The following is a 22,982-nucleotide window of genomic DNA, read 5'->3' on the forward strand; positions in this document are numbered from 1 at the left end:
GCGCCGTGGAGAAGAGTTGGACCGATGCGTTCAGCCGGTATCGGCCAATTACCATTTTTCATGCAAATTCGTTCCAGATGCGTGCAAAAGGTTGCATTTTATTTACATGTTGGAGCATTTCACCTGGTATTTGGGTCTACCTAAAAGTGTTTGTGCTACTTGACGAGTGTCGCTTAGCAAAAAAATAAAAATACAGGTGTCGTCTTCGGTATCGGCTTTCAAAAGCGCACGTCTGTCTGAGATCACACCTGGAGGCAGGGAGAGGAAAGTAACGTCAGCTCCCGATCTTTCACGACGCAGTTATAAACTTTCCTTCCTCTCGGCCCCGGCTCGCGGCGGCTGATGTCATCGCCTCGTCTCGCCCTCCTCAGCCCGCCGCCCTCCCGCCCTCCCGCCTGCCGCCGCCGCCGCCAACCAGCAGAGGTGTAACGTCGTCACCTCAGCTAACCTCGCTGCGCCTGACTTTTACCAGGCGTCATCCGGGAGAGGAAAGAAAAAATAGAAATACTGCAAGTTCTGCAAAATTCACCCACAAAAAAAGAAAAAAATCACATCACCACCTGGCGTGTTTGTCTTTACATGAATATAAACAGTCGAGTGTCTGTTAGAAGAGAAATCCACAATGACTGTGGTGAAAAGTTTTTTTTTTTCTCTCTCTCTCTCCCCCCTTTCCCGTGGAGTAGTCGTCACAGGTCGCTACAAGTCCTTGTCTGCCCTCTCCGTCTGTCTCCTGTGATGTTGGGCTGCATTCCTCCCTGACACCTGGAAGCCCAGGGCTCAGCACAGGAAGGCAGAAGCCTCCACAAACATGGAGGGGGTCTTAGTGGATCTGTGGTGACGGGGTCTGCACCCTGCACGCTGATGTTCCTCACAAAATCTCTGTTTTCAGGAGATGAAATCACAGTTTCTAAAGTTATCACACTTTACGGACGTATGGGAAGCGGTCGGTTTGCAGTCCGAGTGTTAGGCTCCGTCTGCATGACAACGAGAATCCAGACTGGAAGTGATGCCACATTAGAGTCCGCCATGGTTGTTTATGTGCAGATGTGCAGAACTATTTATCACAGTGGCAATTTCAGAAAGCTGTACTGTGGGAGCCGTTTTACAAAGATTGCATTTTCAGCGGTAACAAACACCTTCGTCGTGTTCTGATCGTCGTCCTTCCAATGACGACATCAAAACTTTCTGACTTCCACACCATGTATTTAAAGTTATTTTCCTCTTCAAGAGAGACCTGCATCTATATTTTTTGACAAGGCATCAGCTTTATGGCAGCAAAAAAAAAAAGCCACTCGGCAAAAACACAGTTGCAGTTTTGGTTTGGTTTGGTTTTCCAAAAAAGACCATGTAGGGTTGACATCAGCTAAATACCAAAGTTTTGCACAACTTATTCACTTAGCGTGTTTTTCTGGTTTATAAACGGAGACTTTGATGATGGTGGTCCATCCTACCCACCCCTCCACCACCCGACCAGAAGCCCCTTTGAAGACTTTGTAATCTGTCTTAATTACTAGGCTACTGGATGCCGCCTGCCACCCTTCCACTGGGATCCGTCTTCAAAATGCCTCTAAAGCTTCTTTTCCTGCAGATTGAGCTGAACATCTCAGGAACTGCTCAGCATTTCTGCCGCATCCGTCCAGTCAAACTCCAGAGTGAACTGATTTAAATGTCGCTATCGGCGCACGTGGGGGTTGACGAGATTAATGTAAATCTCAATTTGAGTGTTTGGCTGAAAGACGCAGTCTGCATTCCAGTCATTCCAGTTCACCCTGTTTTTTTCTTTAGATGAAACAAGGTATTGGGTTATAATTGATAAGTACGGAATAAACCGATCCAGCCTGTATGCTTAGTTAATTGACTGCAACTTAATATCTTTTGTACAATAATTAGAAGTGTATTGGTCTTTACGTCCAGCATTGTAAAGAACGGATAGAATTTAAGAGATGACAAATCAATATTTCAAAGAAATAAATATCGAATAACGTTGTTTTAAAGCATCCCTGGCTGTGTGTTTGTTCCTCGTCACGCCCTCTTTTGTTGGGTAACCTTTGGGTTTGGTTGGTTTGGAGCCTAGAGTGGTGTGTTTGTCATAGATACACACACACACACACACTCCTCCCCTTTCCAACTGTGTGCCACATGAAAGCGGCGTACACCCGTCTCTTTCAGTGTCAGCGGTGTGTTATTAGCATCCAGAGACTCCAGAGTGTCTGCCGCGCTGTCGCCTCCCACAAACTCCTTTACACGCACACGGCGTGTGAGCACAAAATATATGGACGGGCGCAACCTGTACCTGCAGTCTGACTCAGTCGTGACAGGCGCACCAGGAAAGCACCGTCAGCGAGACGCCCCGATGTTTGTCTGCGGCGCGCTCACACGTTAGCATAGAGAAAAAAAACCGACACATTAGCAAGATGATTCAAATACACAAAACACGGTTTATTTTGTCGTGCTCAGGAGACAAAACTGCACAAACTATGGCTCTACTTCATATCTACAACTGACACTATAAATAAAGAACCTGAGTACAGCAAAAAGGAATGGAATATATACACTTGTTTTTTTTTTTTTTTTATGTTTCAGCACCAAATTGCTCCAACTTTTGACCTCATAAATGGTTTTTGGAGGACTGTAAAGTGTCTGTCAGCAGTAAATGTATTCTTACACATGCAGATTGGTTTGTCGCTGCTTGTGCCTAACATATGAAAACTGTTGAAAGATGTCAATACCGAGGGAACAAAGTGTGTCGAGGTCACATCTCGATTTAGGTTTGAAGAGAAATCCTGATTTGAAGACTCAGATCGTGATAATACCAAGATGTTACCGAGGCAAAAATGATCTCATGAAAAAACCCTACTGTAGAGCATTTATTGGCATTTTTAAAGTTTGACTCATATTTGGCCTCAGCCTCACTTCTTCGCCACCACTCAATAAAATTCCTTCAAGTCGTCGGATCCTCTCGGGGATTCTTGATCTACTCCATCTTTGTGTCTCCGTATTCTAAACCAAAGTCCTGACAGCTGTCTGGGTGGTTGACATATCAACTGGTGGTCGTAACCCACAACCGAAACCCAAAACAGAGTGATTGGCGATTATCTCATGAGAATCATCTGCTCCTCTTTCCATCCATCACAGCTTAATTGTCCTCTATGCCGAAGTCGGATGAGCCAAACATGCTGCAGATGCCAATGTGACACGTAAGCCATCAATTGCAAGACTTTGAATCTGATGCTGGAGCACGTGGTCATATCAAAACATGATCTAGACAACTGAAAGATTTGCTGTAAAGGTGCAAAGCTTAGTTTATAAAACTGGAAGAAAAGCAAGAAACAAGGCTCCAACACAAGAACAAAACATGTTTTTTCTTTTAACCTGGCTAGACTTCTCACCTGAGCAGGACGCAATTCAAATCTTCATCTTCATTCCTAATTCTACGATTATAAAACTGCAAAAAAACGCCTCCTCAGTATGAATCACACCAACTTCATTTAAACCTACGCCTTTCGGCATCAGCCCATTACCTCTATTGTTACCCACGTAGACTTAGAAAAATTCACGTAGAAAACCGGAATGGTGGCCAAATGTCAGCTACATTTTCCCACGCTAACACTGGATCAGCTCTTTTTCGTACATGCTGCTAGTAAAGTTTCGGCAGGGATAGCAAGATTGATAAGCTGTGAAATGTGAGTGGTCGGAACGTCACTACACTGATACCAGACCCGATGAAGGTGGTTGTTAGAAGGACTGAGTCATCGGCATATAACATGAGTCTTTTTAGCAGTTTCTGTGTTTATGAATTGTACAAGGAACCTCTTCTAGGGGAACTTCTTCTGCCAGAACAAAAATGTTTCCTGGTTTGCATGTGACTTTTGCATTTGTACCACTAGCAGATACTTTGGACTACATTGACACGATACATCTGTTTTTGTTCAGGGAAGTTGCACCCTGTCTATCCATATGCATGAACGTTAGAGAAACACCAAAACTGTTTTGCATTTATGATGGAAGAATGGTTTCTCTGCTACAGTAACAATAGATGTTTTTATTCTGTCAAAGAATTTAAGCTACATGCTGACGGAAAACTTTTGCGTGCATTTCCAAATCAGGAAATGATTTTTCTTGACAGAAACATTAAAGTAGTGAATTACTGGAATAATGTCACAATATTTTCTAGTTTGTAGCAGCTGAGCTGGAATCAGGTTCGTCATAAAGTACTTTTGAAAGTTTATCTCCCTCCTTAAGCTTCTACTTAAACCCAATCTAAACCTTAACCTCTAAGTACCAGTGTTGCCAGGTGGGAAATGTAGAATTATTTGATCACACAGTCAAAATGATCATATTTCAAAGGAAATTATTATATACTTGCCAAGTATAAAAAGAAGCATGTTATTGCACAATAATCAGATATAGTCAGTGTATGGGTTTGATTTACTGAGATCCTGATTGAAGCAAGGCAAACTGCATGCACACATAAACAGATTCTACTTTTGTTTCACTTGATCAATAAAAACGATGAAGTGAAATAACAGCTGGGATCGAACACTGAGCCCTCATTAGCACCAAACGAAATGGGGTTTTGATATGTGGGGTGGATGTGTCAAACATACCAGCGCATTAAAGAAAAAGAAAAAAAAATCAATATGTGTGTACGACTGCATGATTTAAAAAATTATCTTGTCATAAAGTTCGCAAATAAAAGTCATGGCGGGTCAGCTGAGGAATTGTCTCTGCCTCACCTTCGTTTTCAACATTTTAAAAAACAGACACAGTTTCAAACTATGCAAATGTTTTAAATGTCAAAGCTTTAAATGAACCCGTGAGTATAAACTTGCACAAACTAGAACACATTTGTGAAAGAAATCGCACCCTTCAGAGCATTCTACATGTGTGCTTGCAATATTAAGCCTGTACGCTCAAACCTTCAGTAGATCAGGTACCGAGTGTTTAGTTGCACCTCGAAGGCATTAAGGGATTAAGGATGTCAAAACAGGACAGGATAATCATTTCAGCAGATAAAAATAGGATTATTGTTGTACGCCTGGCAGCACTTCTGGAAAATAGATCTCCAGTTAGAAAATAAGATTCCCTTAAACTCAGTGATTATGGGATTGTATGTTGTAAAATCAGCTTTTAAAGGCTTTCATTGATCATTGTGAGAGAAAAATGTCATCCTCTCTACCTGAAGGACACATTTTGCTATTTGTGTTACCTTTAAATAAAATCAGTAGTACAGTAATTTGAAGTAATTCCAATGAACTCCTGGTTCATATATGTTTAAAATGACCATAATCCTTCTATTATCTCTGAAACAAATAGTTTATTATTCTTTGGAAAATCGCTAATGAGTCACAAATGATGGATTGTTTGTTCTTGATTTACAAGTTTTCAGTAGTTTTTGGTTTTATCATAATATTATTATTACTTTTTTAATTTAAGGCCACTTTTAAAAGATAAAAACATCAAGGAAAAGGCTGTAGCATAAATATGGTCATATATCAAATATACAAAATATCATCTGTTAACAGTGATTTTGAATGAAGCTGTCAGTATGAGTCAGTCAGCAGAATCACCGCGAGGCTGCGAGTTCATAGACATGAGAACAGTGGATCAGAGGGGAAACTCCTCTTTTGCGATGCAGGCGCCGAGTTTTTACAGTCCAAACTGGGATCGGAGCGTCGCTGCCAGGTGGAGCCTCCGATCGACCCTCCCCCCTGGGAAAGAAAACACCGGCGACCCTCCACCGCGGTCCAGGCTCCGGCCGAAACGCACGTGAGTCTCTCTTCAAGCTTCAGTAGACGGCTCCCATACTCTGCGCGTTCGCCGGCGCCGGCGGAGTGGCGTGATGCGTCTGGCCCGACTGCTGCAGGCCTAAATGCGCGCCGTGTTGCTGGTACCAGTTCTGGTGCGTGTACTCCCCAATGTAGGCGGACGAGGGGTCGACGGGAGGCTGGTAGGGACCCTGCCCCCTGCTGGTGGGCTCCAGCATGGCGTTGTTCTTGATGGCGCTGCCGTTGGCGCCGCCGCTTCCTCCACCGTCGCCGCTCCTGCTGCTGCCGCCGTTGTTGTTTTCCCACACGGCCGGAGACGGAGGAGAGTTGCAGGCCATGGAATCGCTGGCTTCCGGACTCTGTTCCAGAGAAATTTCCCCCAGTGGAAACTCTCCGTTCTTGTAGAGCTTCTTGAACTTGGAGCGCCGGTTCTGGAACCAGATCTTGACCTGGAACGAAGGGGAAAAAACGGTCTGGATATTTGTTTCCACCGTCACAGCAAGTCTTATATTCATGCAAAGCTACAAAATCCAAATGCAGCCTGAAGCTTGCACCTCAATTCCCGAGTTTGAACTGAAAACTGCAGCTTAACGTGGGAAAAATATGTTTGTGGCGTGAGAGTGTGAGTTCAGAGTGAAGCGCTCGCTGCGTAGGAGTTGAGAGGCCCGTGGTGTTTTCCAGCAGACGCAGCAGAACCACATTCTTCTCCGTCACAGATATGAGCACTTTATGTTCAATGCCCAATAACTGGCAACACCTCGGGCCAAGTCGCGTGCAGGTTCCAGTTGTTCCATGGAAAGACGCCGCTTGTTTGTTTGTTTGTTGTTGATAGTAGCTCTATAGCAACTATCTAGTACCTAGCTAGCCTAGCTTAGCTTAGCTTAGCTTGGTGGAAAGACATTATATTCAATTATACAATCACATCTCTTGAAATCTAGTTGATAAATTATCTAAATGTGCTTGATTTCTTCCTTAAGATCAACTTTATTGAGCATTACTATTCTACAATATGATTTATTTACAAAAAAAAAGTTCACTAAATATGGCCTGACAGATTTATTGCAGTAGTTCTTTGTGAGTAATGTTGATTTTTATGCATAGCTTTTTTACATTTGTTTTTTACTCTAAAATATATGCTTGAATCAGGTGCAGGAGGAGAATTTTTCACTCTTCTCAAGCTACCTGCAGACTCTCTCCATTATTGTTACACTCATGTTTTATGAGTCGTATTGCATAATTTCAATTGTTCTCCATCACATAAAACACATCTGTTGATGAAAATCTGTGTTTAAATTAAATTCTTAGCTATTTTGCTTTGAAACTATTGTATTTCAAGACTCCTGCTGGCACGAGGCCTTCCTCTAGAGAACCGATGGTTTGGAACAGAATGCCAAGACATAAACTGGTAAATGTGACGACTTCCCGGCTGAAGCGTTAACTACCTGTGGTAACCCTCTCTCGCCTGACGGTTGAACCGGTTCAATCACTGAAGTCTCGGCTAACCCGTCCCTGCCCGCTCACCTGCGTCTGCGTGAGGCCCAGCTGCGCCGCCAGCTCGGCCCGCTCCGGCAGGGCCAGGTACTGCGCCGACTGGAACCTCCGCTGCAGGACGGCCAGCTGGTAGCTGGAGTAGATGGTCCGCGGTTTGCGCACCTTCTTGGGCTTCCCGTTGACGATTCGGACCTCCACGTCGGGCTCCTCTTTCACTGAGGGGAGAGAGAGCGAAAAGCAGAAGCCACGTGAGACTTTCTGACACTTCCATAAACAATGATCTGACTCGGCGCAGAGGCCGGACCGAAATAGCTGCTGCAGCCCCGAAATTTCAAAGAAATTCCTGCAGCGCTCCGGACTTATAATTTTGGTCTCAGTGTGTCCCACAGCTGGGGAGGGAGACAGAAATTTATAGGTGCTTTTCATGTAGCCTGAAGGCCCGCTCGTACACAATTCACGCTGCTATTCTTGGATCAGATTTCTTCATTTTCTCCTCCTTCAACTATAAAAACCAACGTATTTGTTTACATGTGATGGACGCCGGCTCTCCCCGCAACTCGCCTCACCACCCGTTTGTAAATCATACCAGTGTGGAAACTTTGGTGGGTTAGTGCATCGGGTCGAGCCTTGACCCTTGACCTCTGAGGATCCTGGTTGTTTCATGAAGGGTATGCGGTGTGAAAACTGAACGTTGGAGTGAAGAACGAGCAGCTGAGCAGATTCTTTCATCCTGAAAACAAACTTCACTCCGTGGAGAGATCAGCAGGAAAACCACATGTTCACCACTGAATAGATAGATAAACAATAAATCAATGTTTCAATCTTTTCTTCAAAGAAAAATTTACTCACTATAAATAAATAAATAGATCAAATATGTTTTAGTTTAAATGGCAATATATGCATAACTATATGATTAAACATCATTAGATAATAACTATTAGCAAAGAAAGATTCCAGTAACTTCAATCATTATTCTTATTCATCATAAATACACACAATTCACTTGCAAAATTCATCCCACTGTCTGATACCATTCAATCTATTTATGTTATATTAATTTAATTTCCATCATGAGTTTTATTTTAAAAAAATATCAATTTATGCTGTAACATCTTGAAAGGTAAACATTGGAATCACAAGATTAGTGTTTAATTTTATGCTCTAATAATTAACTAGTGTTTTAATCACTTACACAGTTTATCATACTCATTGATAATAAAACAAGCAGTGTGTGTGTGTGTGTGTGTGTGTGTGTCATTGTATTTATGAGTATATGTGTCTATATACAGTATGTTTATATGAGTATATAGTGTTTGTGCATATGTGTGTGTGTGTGTGTGTGTTTCCCTGCACCTGACTGTAGCGTGTGGAATGTATCTTGTGTGTGCTGTTTGTTTGTTGGAGGTGGGCGTGTCGGCGGCGGCCCTGTGCGTGATAAAGACGAGTGTTTGCCGGATGATTCAAAGGTCAAGGCTGACTGACGCATCGTGACACCCGAGGTGCGTGGCCGAGGGCCAAAGTCCCCCGGGGTCATTTCCAGAAGTCGCCTCCCAGCTGGAATGTCACAAAAACACACACACACACACACACACACACACACACACACACACACACACACACACACACACACACACACACACACACACCAATCTGTCGGGATTGTTTCGAGCCACGAGACAGAAAACAAACCACTGAGGCTGCAAAGCCAAATCCATCCGGAGGAGTGTGTGAGTTTCCTCTCTGTCTCAGGAAGTGTGTGTGGAGACGGTGCCACCGCCGGATCCCGCTCAGTGAAACACTGCCACAGTTTATTTGTTCTGCACAGACGATTTAGTGTTACCTGCCGCTCAGGTAAACCAGCCGCCTGTAAATCAATTAGATCTTCATTCCAAATACGAGCGAAGTGGAAAAGCCAAGAGGGAGGACTCGTCCCTGGCTTCCACCCAAAGGCCCTGCGGCCCATCTGCACGCTGTCCCCGGAATCGAATCGCAGAAACCGGCTCGCTCACACACACACTCACACACACTCACACACACACACACACTGCTCATGCGGATGAGAAAATTCTTCACATCACACGAGGAGAAACTATCCTCCGATCACCCTGAGAAAACAAAAATGACGACAGAGTTGTGGTATCTTCCTGTTCACTCAGCTACTCTTTCTTTGTGGATAAAAAAACATTTTTACACATGAAGATTTTTTAATACACCTGTAATTGGCAAGTATTCAAGCATTTCAAATCAACCTTCAACTAATATTCACTTAACCTTTGATTGTTCAACATCTGATTTTTTTTTTTCTTAATTCTACATTCATTACCATCATGGTCGAATTTTTAAATTCCTCATTCCTCTATTTCTTCTCACTTATTCCATATGATTTATAAATATTGATTGAAAAAAACCATGAATAACTTAAATGCACACAAGTCTATTTTTGTTGAGTATCCAGTGATGATGTTAATGTCTTCAGGTGTTTGTCTTCTACATGACAAAGTTCTTTCCTGTAAGTTGATTGGATTTATTGTTCATCACTAACTTTTTGCGAATTAATCGTGATTAATTGCAGTTTTCTTTCACATTTTAAAAGTGTTTTGACTTTGCTCTGGCCGAATACCCACTGTTAGTTCAGGAAGTCTCACGATATTTTTTTATAACAATAAGATTTGCGATACGTAAAACACTTCCAAGGATGACTTTAATGTACTTGTACCTTAGTGTATTTCAATATGACAATCGAATAAGTAAATCAATTCAAATCTGCTGTTCAGTAATTGCACAGACAGTTGGAAACAACTGCATTTCTTCCCACCTTTGCGCATGTTCAGATCGCGATACATTCACGTATATCAAGCACCCGCTTTGACGTCCGTGCTGACATAAAACTCTGAGTCTGTGGATTTTTTTCTAATGAATACCGTGAGAATTTTCAAATTTCTCAGAATATGAGAGAAATCCGGCGTACAGAAAGTTCAGGACAAACTGCAGCTAAATCTGCTACGTGCGTAAAAGTCGTGCGCAATTATCGGGTTAGCGGATCCAGACGTGAGCTGGCCTCAGGTGGTCAGTGCGGCTCTGGAGGATCTTACGCAGCCAGATTTCCTCAGCGGTGCGTAATCGCTGCAAGTTTTCTGACTTTTGATTCTCGCTTTGTTCTTTTATTGATCCTAAAAAAAAACGAAGATCTGGGGATATATTTCACCGCCTTCGTTAACTTTTTCGACTCACCGGAGTCCTGCAGCGCGGTCTGGACCTCCCTGCTGAACGCGCCGTGCTCCCGGTACGCGGCGTGCGGGTACGGGTACTCCGCTTTCCCGACCGGGTAGCCTCCACCGGGGGCCATCCCGTTCAGGTTGTAGTGGTGGTACGCGTACGGGTTCATGTGCTGAGCCGCGTACTGCTGCTGCTGCTGCTGCTGCTGCTGCTGCCCGGGGTAGAAGTCCTGCGCGCTGTAGAAGCCCATGTCCGTGGAGGAGGACTCCGGCAGGGTCGGGGAGTTCTTGGTGGCCGAGATGGAGCTCCCGGCCACGGGCAGGCTCGGTTTCTTCTCCTCGAAGGCAGGGGAGGATTGATCGTTCATCTTCCAGCCGGATCGCCTGCAGACTTGTGTGCGCTCTCACCCGTTTTTCTTCCCCTGACGCAGCAGCCAGGCTGTCCACGGTGGCGGCGCCCAACCCAACCAGAGCTCCTAATTACAGGGCGCGCCGAGCTGAGCCGAGCCGGGCAGGACGCAGAGGAGTGGATGTCTCCTTCTCATTGGCTCGCCGTGCCTCTGCCCTGAGGCCGAGACAGAGCCGGCTGCCGCCTGTCTGGCTCCCTTCTTCTCCCCACAGAAACCTCCGGTAAGCCTCTCCTCGGGCCTGCGCCGCAGCGCACAGACACTTGGAGGAAAGTGAACTTTTACGCACAGGAATCCCAGCAGATCAGATCAGATCAGATCAGAGCAGACTGGGAGGAAGGTTTTGTCAGTTAAAACAGATTCACTCGAATGCAGATGTGCAAGACAGCTGTTCTCAGTATTTAGAGCTGATTAACTCTTTCAGATGAACTCCACAGGGGGAAAACAGCACACAGTCCACTTTGAGGTGTTGAAAAAATAAATTCAAGGAAAAACACGAGATTATCCATAGTTTTGCACAAAAAAAGAAAGAAATACAAGTAGCTGTTTTTTTTAAACTTCTGAAAAGTTTCTCTCCCAGTGTGAAGTTTCATCCTGTTATGACCTACTCTCACCACTAGGTGTCACAGTTTCCCTTCTAAAAACCTTTTTTTTAAAAAATCTACACGACTGCAGTAATTCAATTCCAGGCTTCAGTGACAATTTTAAATTGCATATTGTAGCATTGAGAACATTTTTTAACACTGATATCTGCTCACCTTCAAAGTCACAATAAAACCTGATTTAAAAATTCTGACTTTTAATACGTTTGACTTTAAATGGGTCAGTACTTCCAACAAGAATAAGTATAACTTGTTGAAATTTTAAAAGCTATTCATTTTGTGTATTTAACCAATTTTAACCAGATTGGTTTTTCACATTTATTTAACACTTTGTTTCAATTCAATGTCTTTACCCTATTTCTTAAATCCATTTGCTCATCAGCAGACTAATACCATCCAGAGACTAGTAGATCTCTCTAGATGTGATGTGAATGACGACGAATAATCAGATTTTAAAAATCACACAACTTGCAGGTTTCATTTTTTTTTTATTAGCATTTCTCTCTATGTCATATATGGTAAACCCTCGAGTCCTTGCAAAATTAAGTTCCCAGAAATGTACAGTTTGATTTTCTACAGCAAAACCTGCCCAATCAACTCATCGAGTGTGTGTCAGTGTGTGTGTGTGTGTGAGAGACCAGCCGAGCTCTCTGCGGCAGGTTTACTGTTCTTACACATTAAAAAAAGGGGGGACAGTGTGAATAAACATCAGGCCTTGAATGGAAGGAGCGCTTGGCGATGTTATATACAAATGAGAGGAGGAGGAGGGGGGGGCTGCAGGAGACCCCCGGTGTGGGAGGAGAAAATGGTCCCGAGTGGACAGAGGAGGAGTTCCCTGTATGGTCCACGCATCCCAGAATGCCTTGTGAGTGAGTGTGGGGGGAGAGGAGGGGGTCGTTCTCAGTGAAAGCTTGTTTTTTTTTTCTCAGATTCAAACATTCAGTTTCAGGCCCGACAGCGAGGAGTGGGCTCGGCTTGTGTTATCATACAGGTGTGTTTTGTTTTGTGTTTTGGTATTTTACAAGGTTCCCTGATGGCCAGCGCAGAGACGGACGAGGAGAGGAAACGAAAAACAAAAAAAAATCGAAAAAAAAAAAAAAAAATTATGTACAGAGTAAGAAACCGCAGGTGGAGGGGAGCGGGAAGGCGCAGTGCCTGGTTTTGTCCACAGGGGGGAGCACTTTGTGTCTGATCGACCTCCAATCAAATTGGAGGAAGAAACAGTGAGAGGAGGGGGGAGAGAGAAGAAGGGAGGAGGAGGGGGGAGGGGCCGGGTTGGTTCAGCTGGTCCGCTGGTTCCTCCGCCTGCCGGCTGGGTTTCTGTGGCGTCCTCGTCCTCGCCGCAACCCCTCCTCCCCCCCTCTCCCAAGGTGAAGCGAGCGGTCCGACGGGGTCCGGCCGGCCCGCGCCGCTCCAAACTCTCTGCAGAGGGCAACGAGAAACATTCAGAGTTTGTTTGGGCAGCTGAATCACTACGAAACCATGAAAAAAAAAAAAAAAAAAAAACAGAGGAAGACGTTAACGCTCAGGACGGACCTTATGTGAGCTTCTTTGCTTTGTTGTAGAGCGAATCCACCACTTTGCTCATGTTCTGAATGGTCTCTAACGCCGCCTCGTACGTCTTATCCACCACCGGCTCGTCGAAGACGATCAGCACGCCTTCGCCTTGGTCCAAAATACCTGCTCAGTTTAAAAAGAACAAAGAAGTCTGAAACTGCACCAGAATCCCCTCAACACACACATTTCTACACACACACAGTCTGCAGCGGCTCACCGTGAAACTTCTTATCCAGAATCATCTGTGATAGTTTCCTCTCCACTTCTCCCTGCGAAGAAAAGAGAGAAAAAAAAAAAACTTCAGCGTTGCTGCTGGGAAGCGAGTCGAACCGGAGCAGAGCGATCGGATCTCACCTTGGGAAGCTTGATGAGGGACGAGATGTGTGCTATCTGGACTCTGGAGAAGGGCTCGATGACCCGGATCAGGTTCTGCTCCAGCAGGTTGTCGTATAACTTGGTCAGATGGGTGCTGATGATGGGGTCATCCCTCAGCTCGGCTTTGTACTCCGTTAGCGCCTTTCGGTGGGGGAGAGAGAGACGGGAGAGAGAGGGGAGTGAATGGAGCGGGAGGCGAAACCACAAGTTTGGAGTGAAGATCGCAAACCAACCTTCTCGAAGTCTGCCAGCGACCGGTTCTTACTCGCTTGAGCCACACACTTCAGTGAGTCCGTCTGCGAACGAACAAAGAGGGAGTGAGGGCCGGAGAAGAAACCGAATCCCCGAAACAAAACAATTCATTGTTTCTCTTCAGCTGAATGTTGGTAAAAAGCTGCCGCCGCTCAGTCTGCAGCTTTACCATGTTCCAAAGGAGGGGGGATAGATACCTGTCTGCCCGCGTACCGCAGAGCCAGCTTCCCGCTGATGAGGGCCTGGACGTCCTCCGGTCTGAAAGCGAGACGACGCACACGGTTAGCGGCGGGACTCGGACCGGCGGCGGCGGCGGCGTGGCGGACACTTACGCATTGAGCATGATTTTACAGAGCAGCATGTATTTGAGGGCTGTGATGGCTCGGGGGCTGTCGATGGAGTCGTAGCCCTCAAAGGCCTCGTAGAAGTAGGAGTACGCCGTCTTCCAGTCCTTCTCCTCCGCCGCGTGAATGATCCCTGAAAACAGCGTGAAGGTTAGACCTGGAAGTGTACAATTTGCTGAAAAAAATGTGTGTGTGTGTGTGTGGTACCTGACTGCATGTCTAAAGCTGCTTGTAGTTTGGGAGGGCAGTAGATGGCGTTGGCGGTGGTCCTGGCGGAGGTGAGGGCGGCGCGGGCTTTGGGGAGGTTGCTGAGCGCGTGGTACGTCTTGCTCTCCAGCAGCTGGACCTCCACCAGCAGCGCCTTGTCGTCCATCTTCTTCAGCTCCTGCAGCAGCTGGGAGCCTGGAGGGGAGGCGGGGGTTAGACCGGGTGACCTGCACTACACCGTTTTGACTTGTATTCGTGGCGTTGAGAAAAAAAAAATAGTTTGTGGCTCGTGTGGACCGGGCGTTAGGCGGAATGCCGAGCCTCGCAGGGCTGAAGCTACCCGAGAGTCAAATCGACACTCACCGAGTTGTAACGCCTCCTGGTAGCACTTTGTGTCGAAATACAGCGAGATGAGTCGGGCCTGAGGAGAGAGAGAGAGAGAGAGAGAGATGGTTGTGTTGTCCTTTCATGTCACTGGAAGAAGAATACGGGAACTTTCCACACCAACAGAAAAGCACGAACATCTCAGAACAAAAACAGCAGAGCTCACCTCCAGCGCCTGTCTGAGGAAGGTCCTCTTCTCGGCTTTGGCCCACTCGATGCACTCCAGGCAGAGCTCCACCTCCTGGCCTGTGGCCGCCTCCATGTCCAGGAAGAGGTCCAGCAGGGAGCGGACCAGCCGGGCTGCCTTGGCCTTGGAGATGGAGTTGAGGAAGGGCCGGACATATTTAAGCAGGCCGCCAAGTTCTGAGGAGGGGAGAATGACAGTGACAAGTCAGAGGAGGTTCAAATGAAGTTCCTGGACATGAGGACTGATGTGAGCTCCCTTTAGAACACTGAACAGGGGTTATATTTCCATTTTATTGCTATGATTAGAACAGTTGCAGAACTTCGACTCAATAAAATGAGGACAGCAGCCAATCAGAGGCCACTGATGCCTCCTGTGAGATCTTCACTGACAATGTTTACTTTGTATCAACAAGAAGCAACATTTCCCGCAATGCAGCTCTCCTACTGGACGGTTTCTGACTTCAGATTATTCTGACACATCAACCAGGAGAGAATTTATCTCTGCTTGTTTATTACTGACGGTCAAGCTCCTCCTAAATGTGGCTCAGACTTTTGTCAAACTGTGGTACGTGAGCTCCCTCTTGAGGTATTTAAAGGTAAATCATAGATATTAGACTTTTAAATTGAATATACCTACTAAACTCAAGATGACAAAAGATCAATATCAGTAAAGAAACTGAGCACTTTGTCAGGCTCATCAGACAAATGAATGAAAACAGCAGCTCTGGCTAAAGCAGAACCTTGCTGGGATTCATTTCAGTGTCTGTACTAACGCTGCTATGTAACTAGTAGATAGTAACTATACTCTTTCTTTTGCCCCTCATTTACACCAGCTGTGACATAACTGTCTCTTTATCTTCTCTTGAATCATGTCACTTCTTGAGTTTCCACAAGCAGCATTTCAGAAAAGCAGCAGCTTGAGGACTTCAGTTCAGAGTAACTGACTTCTGTGAAGTCACTTCTTAATGTGTATACTGTACATGCTGATACAACAGTATCAACAAATTGGTGAAATATTGTGCAGCTCTGAAAGTGAAGCGACTCCTTGCTGCACCTTCTCGCTGTGATCTGCATGTTGGACTTGGTACAAGTTAAACACCTGATGATCATCCTGATACAACATTCAGTGAGATTCAAAGCCCAACTTCCAGTCACAAACTCTCTGCTCTAACCTCAGAGCCAACACCTACAAGGGGATAGCCGGATGATAGGATGAACCAGCAAGACGTGAAATGGCGAGTAGTTTCACTTGTTTCCTATTGAACTTGATTGTTCAAACAAGTTTGAATTAATTGAATTATGCCTGCATGAGGTTTGTGTCCAGAAGCAGGAAGTAAACCCGCATTTTGGTGCCACTGATCCAACAGCACTGTACCCATCCACACAGATAGGAGAGGGAAAGAAGCGTGAGACGGCTTCCCATGAACACCAACAAAGGTATATCTTGGGAGTAGCAACTCAGAAACGTTGGGAGCTACTGTTCTAGATCAAAACTCCCTTAAATTTGGCGTGGCTACCGATAAAGTGTGATTAAGACAGTGATGGGAGTTGGCAGGTTTGGCTCCCATGGTGGATAGGTCAAGAACCGAGCATGACCTTTGACCTCCGTCAGCTCCCTGGAGCACCTTAATGTTGCTGTCCAACACATGCACTATAAAGGAGTTATTAAAGTGTGGTTACATTACATAACCAGGAAACCTGGTCAGTCCAAGTGAAATGAAAGTGAAATCAAGTAATTGATGTTCTTGAATATGAAATGATCAGATCAAACGGAATGTTGCCAAGTGAGTCGTGCTGAGTGAATTGCATCTCATCTTCGTGGTTGCTGAGCTTTTACTAAAGTGTGTGAGTGTGTGTGTGCGTCATGGAGCACGGATGGACATGGTGTTGTTGTGGTTACCTGCAGCCTGTCCCGTCTTCGCCAGCAGCCCGCCCAGCTCCAGGATGCTCTGCTCCTTAACACGCACCGCCTCCTCATCGCTGTCCTGGATGTCCCGCTTCACTACATCACACACACACACGAAATCATGATGTAATCTGATCCGTATTAACATGAATCACAAACGCTAGTATCACAGTCTCAAGTCAGGTTATATTAATCAGGTAGATGGGGAGAAGCCAGGAAGGTAAAGAGCCTAAAAAATATCAGAACTGTCACATTTGAAGCATTAATGACAGTGACAGCATCATTAAGCATCGTACAGGTACATTCCCTACTCTCCACCGGCTAGCTGACAAAGGAGATGTGTGAGAATCGGATCGTGATTTCCTTCACGGCCTGGCATCATATCGGACAAGACGAGAGATGGCAGCTAACGGCAGTAGGCGCTTCAGCGGCCGGCTGTCACCCGGGTTCAAATGAATGAGCCCCGGCGAGCCGCCGCTAGCCTGCCTGATGAGCTAGCCGGTGTGGTGCTAACCGGCTAGCCCGCTGCTGCTGACTCACTGTGCAAAGCGCTAAGAGAAAGAGACGGCGAGCAGCGGGCTGGCTAACTTAGCTTAGCTCGGCGGCTAACAGCAACGCTGGCTAACTTTCCTGCCTCACAACGGGAGGGAAAACATGAAGCCTCTGGCTCTGGACGTCAAGTTATGCTATATATAAGTAGCGCGCCGACCCGGTGGGCCTTACCGATTGAGTGTAAGATGTCGATAGAGGCATTCCGGTCTGTTCCAAGAAGAGACTGTGCTCTCTGAAACTCAGCCACTGCCGCGGCTGCCATCGTTCCTCTGCCTGCCTGCCTCCGCTCCGCTCTGCCCGCCCCTTTTCCGGCCGAGTCGTTCACATGGTCCGGCGTGGCTCCCCCTGCAGGCAGCATCCGGTACTGCATTCAATTAAACCAATTCTTCTCCTACAGGCAGCATCGGGTACTGCATCCCTCTAAATGCAAATATTTTGTAAATCTTTATTTATTTATTTATTTATGTATTTATGTATTTATTTATTTAATAAATAAATAAATGTGTGTTTTCTTTCTGACGTCTGTCTGGTAATAGGTTTTTTTTTGTATATGACATATTAACAGCATTGGGGGACTGTCTGGAATCAGTGCAAGCAAATCCAATTGTTATAGTCTCCAGAATTTAACATATATACAGTGGAGAAAATAAGTATTTGAACCCGCCACTACCCCCCCCCCCCCCCCCCACACACACACACACACAAAACTGATTTTGTAGTTTGAAGTTTTTATACTAAGAAATAAAAGATAAAAGAAAAGTCTCTGATTTTTATGGCTGCTTTATTTCAACAGTGATAGAAACAATATTTTAAAAAATGTAAAAAAAAAAAAATGAAATTACATGAAATAAAAAATACTAAATAAATAGCATTTCATTGAGGGAAATAAGCAGTTGATCCCCTACCAACCATGAGCAATGTTGGCTCCTACAAACCATTGACATACTCCTAATCTCAGTGAAGTCGTTACCTTTATGAGAGACACCTGTTCCAAATTGTCACCTGTATAAAAAGCCACCTGCCCACAGACTCAGAGACACGCCAACATCTCCGCCATGAGCAAGACCAAAAAGCTGTCTAAAGATGTCAGGAACAAAACTGAACATATTAATGACTCAGAGAGACTGGAAGAAGGTGCTGTGATGAAATGAGGCCAAAATGGAGCTGTTCCACTTCAACTCAACTCGACGTGTTTGGAGGAAGAGAAATGTTGAATTTGACCCCAAGAACACCATCCCCACCGTCAAGCATGGCAGTGGAAGCATTATGTTTTGGGGCTGTTTCTCTTCTAAGGGCACAGGTCGACTCCACCGCATCGACAGGAAGATGAATGGGGTCATGCATCGCAGAATCTTGAGTGACAACGTCCTTGTCTCTGCCAGGACACTGAAAATGGGTCATGGATGGGTCTAACAGCACGACAATGACCCAAAACATACAGCCAAGGAAGGGGGCCAAATACTAATTTCCCTCAATGAAATGCAAATTAATCTGTATTTTTCATTTCATGTAGTTTTTTTTAATTCTATCACTGTTAGAATAAAGCTGCCATAAAAATCAGCGACTGCTCATTTAATTTTAATTAGTATGAAAACTTTCAAAATCAGGTGGGGGGGTTATATACTTATTTCCTCCACTGCAAATATAGCGTGAATAGGTACATTTTCACTCCGACTCATTTGATCACAGCATGCAGGGTTTCTTTTTGAAATATTAAGTTTAGTAAAATATAAAAGAACTTAATTGGCATGCCATGTTTCTGAAGATTAAGTATCAAACAAATAAGGCGAGTGTACTCAAGGTACACTCTGTCTGTAGCCTCTGTCCATTATAGGGTCAGGTATTTTTTTATTTTTTTTAAATCCTACATTTTCAAGAGTGTGGAACTTGTCAATTATAGACGTTCAAGTTTAAAATTCTGTGTCCATTTACCTTAAAGTACCAGAATGTATTCAAATTGGCCTGCTTATCGAGTTGGAGTGGAAAACATATTTCACTTCTTTGTGCATTCTGTAACAATACTCTGAAAGTTGCACCAACGCAACACAGATTCAGAAGTCTGCCAGTATAATTCCAAGCAATCACACAATGCTGCAACACAGGACAACACAATACAAAAAAGTGCATATCTTTATTATATATTCAAAGAAGCCTTCGATCATGTTTTGAATCAAAAATATATTTTATTTCTTGAAACATGCAGAGCACAAAAAACCAAAAACAAAATGTCATGAATAAAGAGGCTCGTGATGGCTGAAGTCAGAGGACGATGGAGAGGAAGTCACAAACCTGCAAGAACAGAGAACCCAAAACATTTTCACAACCATCAGCAGAAATTAGTTGAGATAACATCGTTAAACTGGATCATCATCATCATCATCATCATCATTGTACCTTGCAGCTGATCATCAGGTTGGAGGAGCTTTCCGTGTTGGGAGCTACAAAGAAAGCGGGGTTGTGTGGACAGTCGTCCGTGTGTTCCGACATCTTGGACTCCAGGAGCTGCTGCAGGACGTCAGGAGGGAAGTTTTGCTGCAGAGGAGCAGAGAAGACGTGTCACTTAAAATGACATAATTTCATTTGTATTCTTTTGCTAGCAATCCGTTTTGACATTAAATAAATTGAAGTGAAAGAAAACACCCTGCTACCGATTCAGTTGTTTCAAATCAGGGACTTAGGCTACGTTCACACTGCAGGGCTTAATGCTCAATTCGGATTTTTTTTTGTGAAATCCGATTTTTTTGCGAGTTCATTCACATTTGCAATAAAATGGGACTTGTATGTGATCTCCCATCTGAACGGAATACAACCCAAAAGTGTCCCGCATGCGCAGAAGAGGACATAACGACGTCTCGCAGCAGCGCGCTTCAGTGTTTGCGGAACTCACAAACAACATACAGAATCTGTAGCTTTTCAAGCGTCGATGATTTATTTAAGAACTGATCAAACACGCATTCTTACAATTGAACATTGAGCAATCATTGAGCGCTGCGCTTCTAATCAGCTGCGACGAGCTCCTTCTGTGTGTGTGTGAGTGTGTGAGTGTGTGAGTGAGTGAGTGAGTGAGTGAGTGAGTGAGTGAGTGAGTGAGTGAGTGAGTGAGCGAGCGAGCGAGCATGTGGATATTATTATTATTTTTTCTCTCCATTGTCCTGGCGCTGCAGAATTTAGCGAATGAGAAGGAAGAGGGCCAAGTTTTTGGCGATGGCGTTTTGTTGGGCAGTGGCAGCAACATCCGTCCAGAGAAACGCAGCCAGGAGTGGTGGGACAGTGATGAGAGGCTTTAATGATACGGAGTTCAATAATAATTTTCGGATGACAAGAACTCCCTTAATGTACGTCTGCGATCGCCTTTTTTTAACACTCAAGGTAAGACACGCCTCTTCGGTGCCCCATATCGTGACGTGTAGGTCGGATAAATGCGACCTGGCCGTTCAGACTGAAGTCGCATGGCAAAAGATCAGATACGTATCGGATTTAGGACCACATATCCAAAAGGCCTGGGTCGCATTTGAAAAAAATCGGATCTGTGTCTTTCAGACTGTCAGGAAAAGATCCGATACAGGTCGCATAGGGGCAAAAAAAAAAAATCGGATTTGGGTCACTTCAGCCTGCAGTCTGAACGTAGCCTAGTTCTTCTCCCGCCTCCATTTGTGTGACACCAACAGTTACACTTATGAAAAAGAGCTTTTCTGTCCCAAAGTGCTTGAATGCAAGTCCAAACTTTAACTCCAGCGAGAAACACTAAGAAACAATTCAATTTATTGACTGACTGAAGTTTAACAAACCTTAGTGTTGAGGTGAAGGCCACAGGGACAGGAGATGAAGCAACTGGTGATGTTCAGGTTGTTCCTGCCACAGAAGAGTCAAGCTGCTGTTTATTTAAGAGCATCTGATCACAAGATGGACTTAATGATGTGCAAAGAAAGGGGTAAATCTAGTTGCTGGAGTACCAAATTTCCTCCACATTGTGTTTAAACAGTCAAATTTGGACTCACACTCGACATACTGGACAAATAATATGTGTCTCTTCCATCTCCTCCACGACTGATGAAATGTACTGCTGCTCGAACTGCAGGTTCCTCTCATACTCCTCGATCATAGACATTTCTGGAGCACGGAGAAGAAAAAAAAACAAAAGCCATGCACATCATGCTTCTGAAAACAGTTTGACTTTTCCAATCAAGTGTGACTCACTGATTTATTGCAGTTACAACAAAACTTCTAATCAGAGATTAAGTTCAAAAGTGTTCAGAATATTGGAAAAAAAAAAAACTAGTACACCTTCCTTCTTCAATTTCATACAAGGTAAACAACAAACTGCTTGTGTCTTCTCTGTCATCTTTCCATCTGTAGCTGGTAAATACACAACATTCCTATTAATTCATAGCTGTTGTTTCTATTAGTTATTCAAAGGTGAACAAATGACAATTTAAAAAAAAATAACTTTTTTGATTGTAAGTATTACCACGCGCTTCTCCTATCACTAGAGCAGGATTACTATTGCAACAACACATCATCAGTAGGGTAAAACTAACCTGTCTCACGACGGTTCATATCTTTTTGATAAATAAAGTGATGATTACCTTGAAACATGAGCTCCTGTTGGATTTCTTCTAGTACCGCCAGTTCATCATACTCCTTCATGACACCGTACGTCTGTTGAAATCAGAAAAAAAAAGTTGCATTTAAGTAAAGGGACATACACAGAGTGAGGGATGCTGGATGTGTTGGAGAGAGACCGACCTCTGCCTGACCGTCCGCCCCCCACAGAGAGGGCAGTCTGTGGTCCGCGGACCGCAGGGCGCTCCACTCCTCCTCCATCACCTCCTGGACGATGCTCCGCTGCTGGCTCTCCCCCATCTGCCGGTATCGCTCCAGCAACCTCGATCGGCTGTTTTTCAGTCTGTCTACGCATCGCTGAAAGACAAAAACAGAAAAGTCAAACTACAAAAAATGCTCCGTGCTAACATCATGCTAACAGGCTAGCCTGGTTCAAGTCTTCACCTGGCGGTACGCTTCTTTCCATGGCGGCGTGGTTCCCTTATAAAGTGAGCGGTGCCTCTGAAAAGCGTCCATTCTGGTGTCTATATGTTATATTTTATATAAAGACAAACATATAAATGTTGAGCACAAACAAGCAAAAGCAATTCCAGCCATCTTGACCAAAACAATCCCGCTTATAACCCCATGACCCGGATGTTGATGTGGAGTTAACTTCCGCCGAGGGTATGCTGGGAAATGTAGTTTTTTCTTTTTTCTTCAAACGAACATAATAAAACGATAATATAAAACAAAGAAGATATACTTTTGTCCTACAAACAATTAATAATAATAAAAGGCAGCTCTTCCAACTACACTTGCTCACACAAGGTTTGCTTTTCCTTCTCGTTTGAAGGTGTCAACTGTATGTTTCGGCCATTTGGAGCTAAATTCACCTTTTAAGGGAAAATCCAGTGTATGGTGGCCACAGATAATAAAGAAAAATAAAGTAAAATTAATATAAAATTAAATACCTTAAAATGAATTAAATAACTATTTGTATCCTAATCCTTTAGGATCTTCTGAGCCAAACATATAATGAAACTTTTAGAGGAATAATGTTGACCATAAGAAATAAAACAGGTATAATCAATGAAATAAAGTAATCAATAATGCATGAAAGTACAGGAAACAAAGGACATACATGAAAAACCAAAACAGTCCAAATACCACACATTGACACTTTTAAAGTAC

At 44.3% G+C, this 22,982-nt stretch overlaps 3 protein-coding genes across 3 annotated transcripts; all 3 read right to left on the bottom strand.

Moving 5' to 3' along the window:
* Positions 1-2,418: 2,418 nt before the first annotated feature.
* LOC115387778 (homeobox protein Dlx3b-like) lies at positions 2,419-11,104 on the bottom strand. The gene is made up of 3 exons (XM_030090632.1): positions 10,491-11,104; positions 7,290-7,474; positions 2,419-6,217 (listed from the first exon to the last, which is right to left on the bottom strand). The coding sequence occupies exons 1-3, from the start codon at positions 10,840-10,842 to the stop codon at positions 5,789-5,791; spliced, it is 966 nt and encodes a 321-aa protein (XP_029946492.1). The 5' UTR covers positions 10,843-11,104; the 3' UTR covers positions 2,419-5,788.
* Positions 11,105-11,957: 853 nt separating this feature from the next.
* LOC115386895 (26S proteasome non-ATPase regulatory subunit 11A) lies at positions 11,958-17,548 on the bottom strand. Its single transcript, XM_030089351.1, has 12 exons — positions 17,418-17,548; positions 16,689-16,790; positions 14,769-14,965; positions 14,582-14,639; positions 14,219-14,413; positions 14,000-14,144; positions 13,865-13,925; positions 13,649-13,711; positions 13,395-13,556; positions 13,258-13,309; positions 13,020-13,163; positions 11,958-12,905 (listed from the first exon to the last, which is right to left on the bottom strand). Exons 1-11 carry the CDS (start codon positions 17,506-17,508, stop codon positions 13,021-13,023), a joined length of 1,269 nt encoding a protein of 422 aa, XP_029945211.1. The 5' UTR covers positions 17,509-17,548; the 3' UTR covers positions 11,958-12,905; position 13,020.
* Positions 17,549-19,404: 1,856 nt separating this feature from the next.
* On the bottom strand, positions 19,405-22,434 carry rpain (RPA interacting protein). The gene is made up of 7 exons (XM_030089353.1): positions 22,254-22,434; positions 21,993-22,166; positions 21,833-21,905; positions 21,245-21,356; positions 21,035-21,098; positions 19,641-19,778; positions 19,405-19,535 (listed from the first exon to the last, which is right to left on the bottom strand). Exons 1-7 carry the CDS (start codon positions 22,323-22,325, stop codon positions 19,506-19,508), a joined length of 663 nt encoding a protein of 220 aa, XP_029945213.1. The 5' UTR covers positions 22,326-22,434; the 3' UTR covers positions 19,405-19,505.
* Between the last annotated feature and the right edge of the window lie 548 nt (positions 22,435-22,982).

The sequence above is a fragment of the Salarias fasciatus genome, chromosome 4 (genome assembly GCF_902148845.1).
Source record: "Salarias fasciatus chromosome 4, fSalaFa1.1, whole genome shotgun sequence".
NCBI lineage: Eukaryota > Metazoa > Chordata > Actinopteri > Blenniiformes > Blenniidae > Salarias > Salarias fasciatus.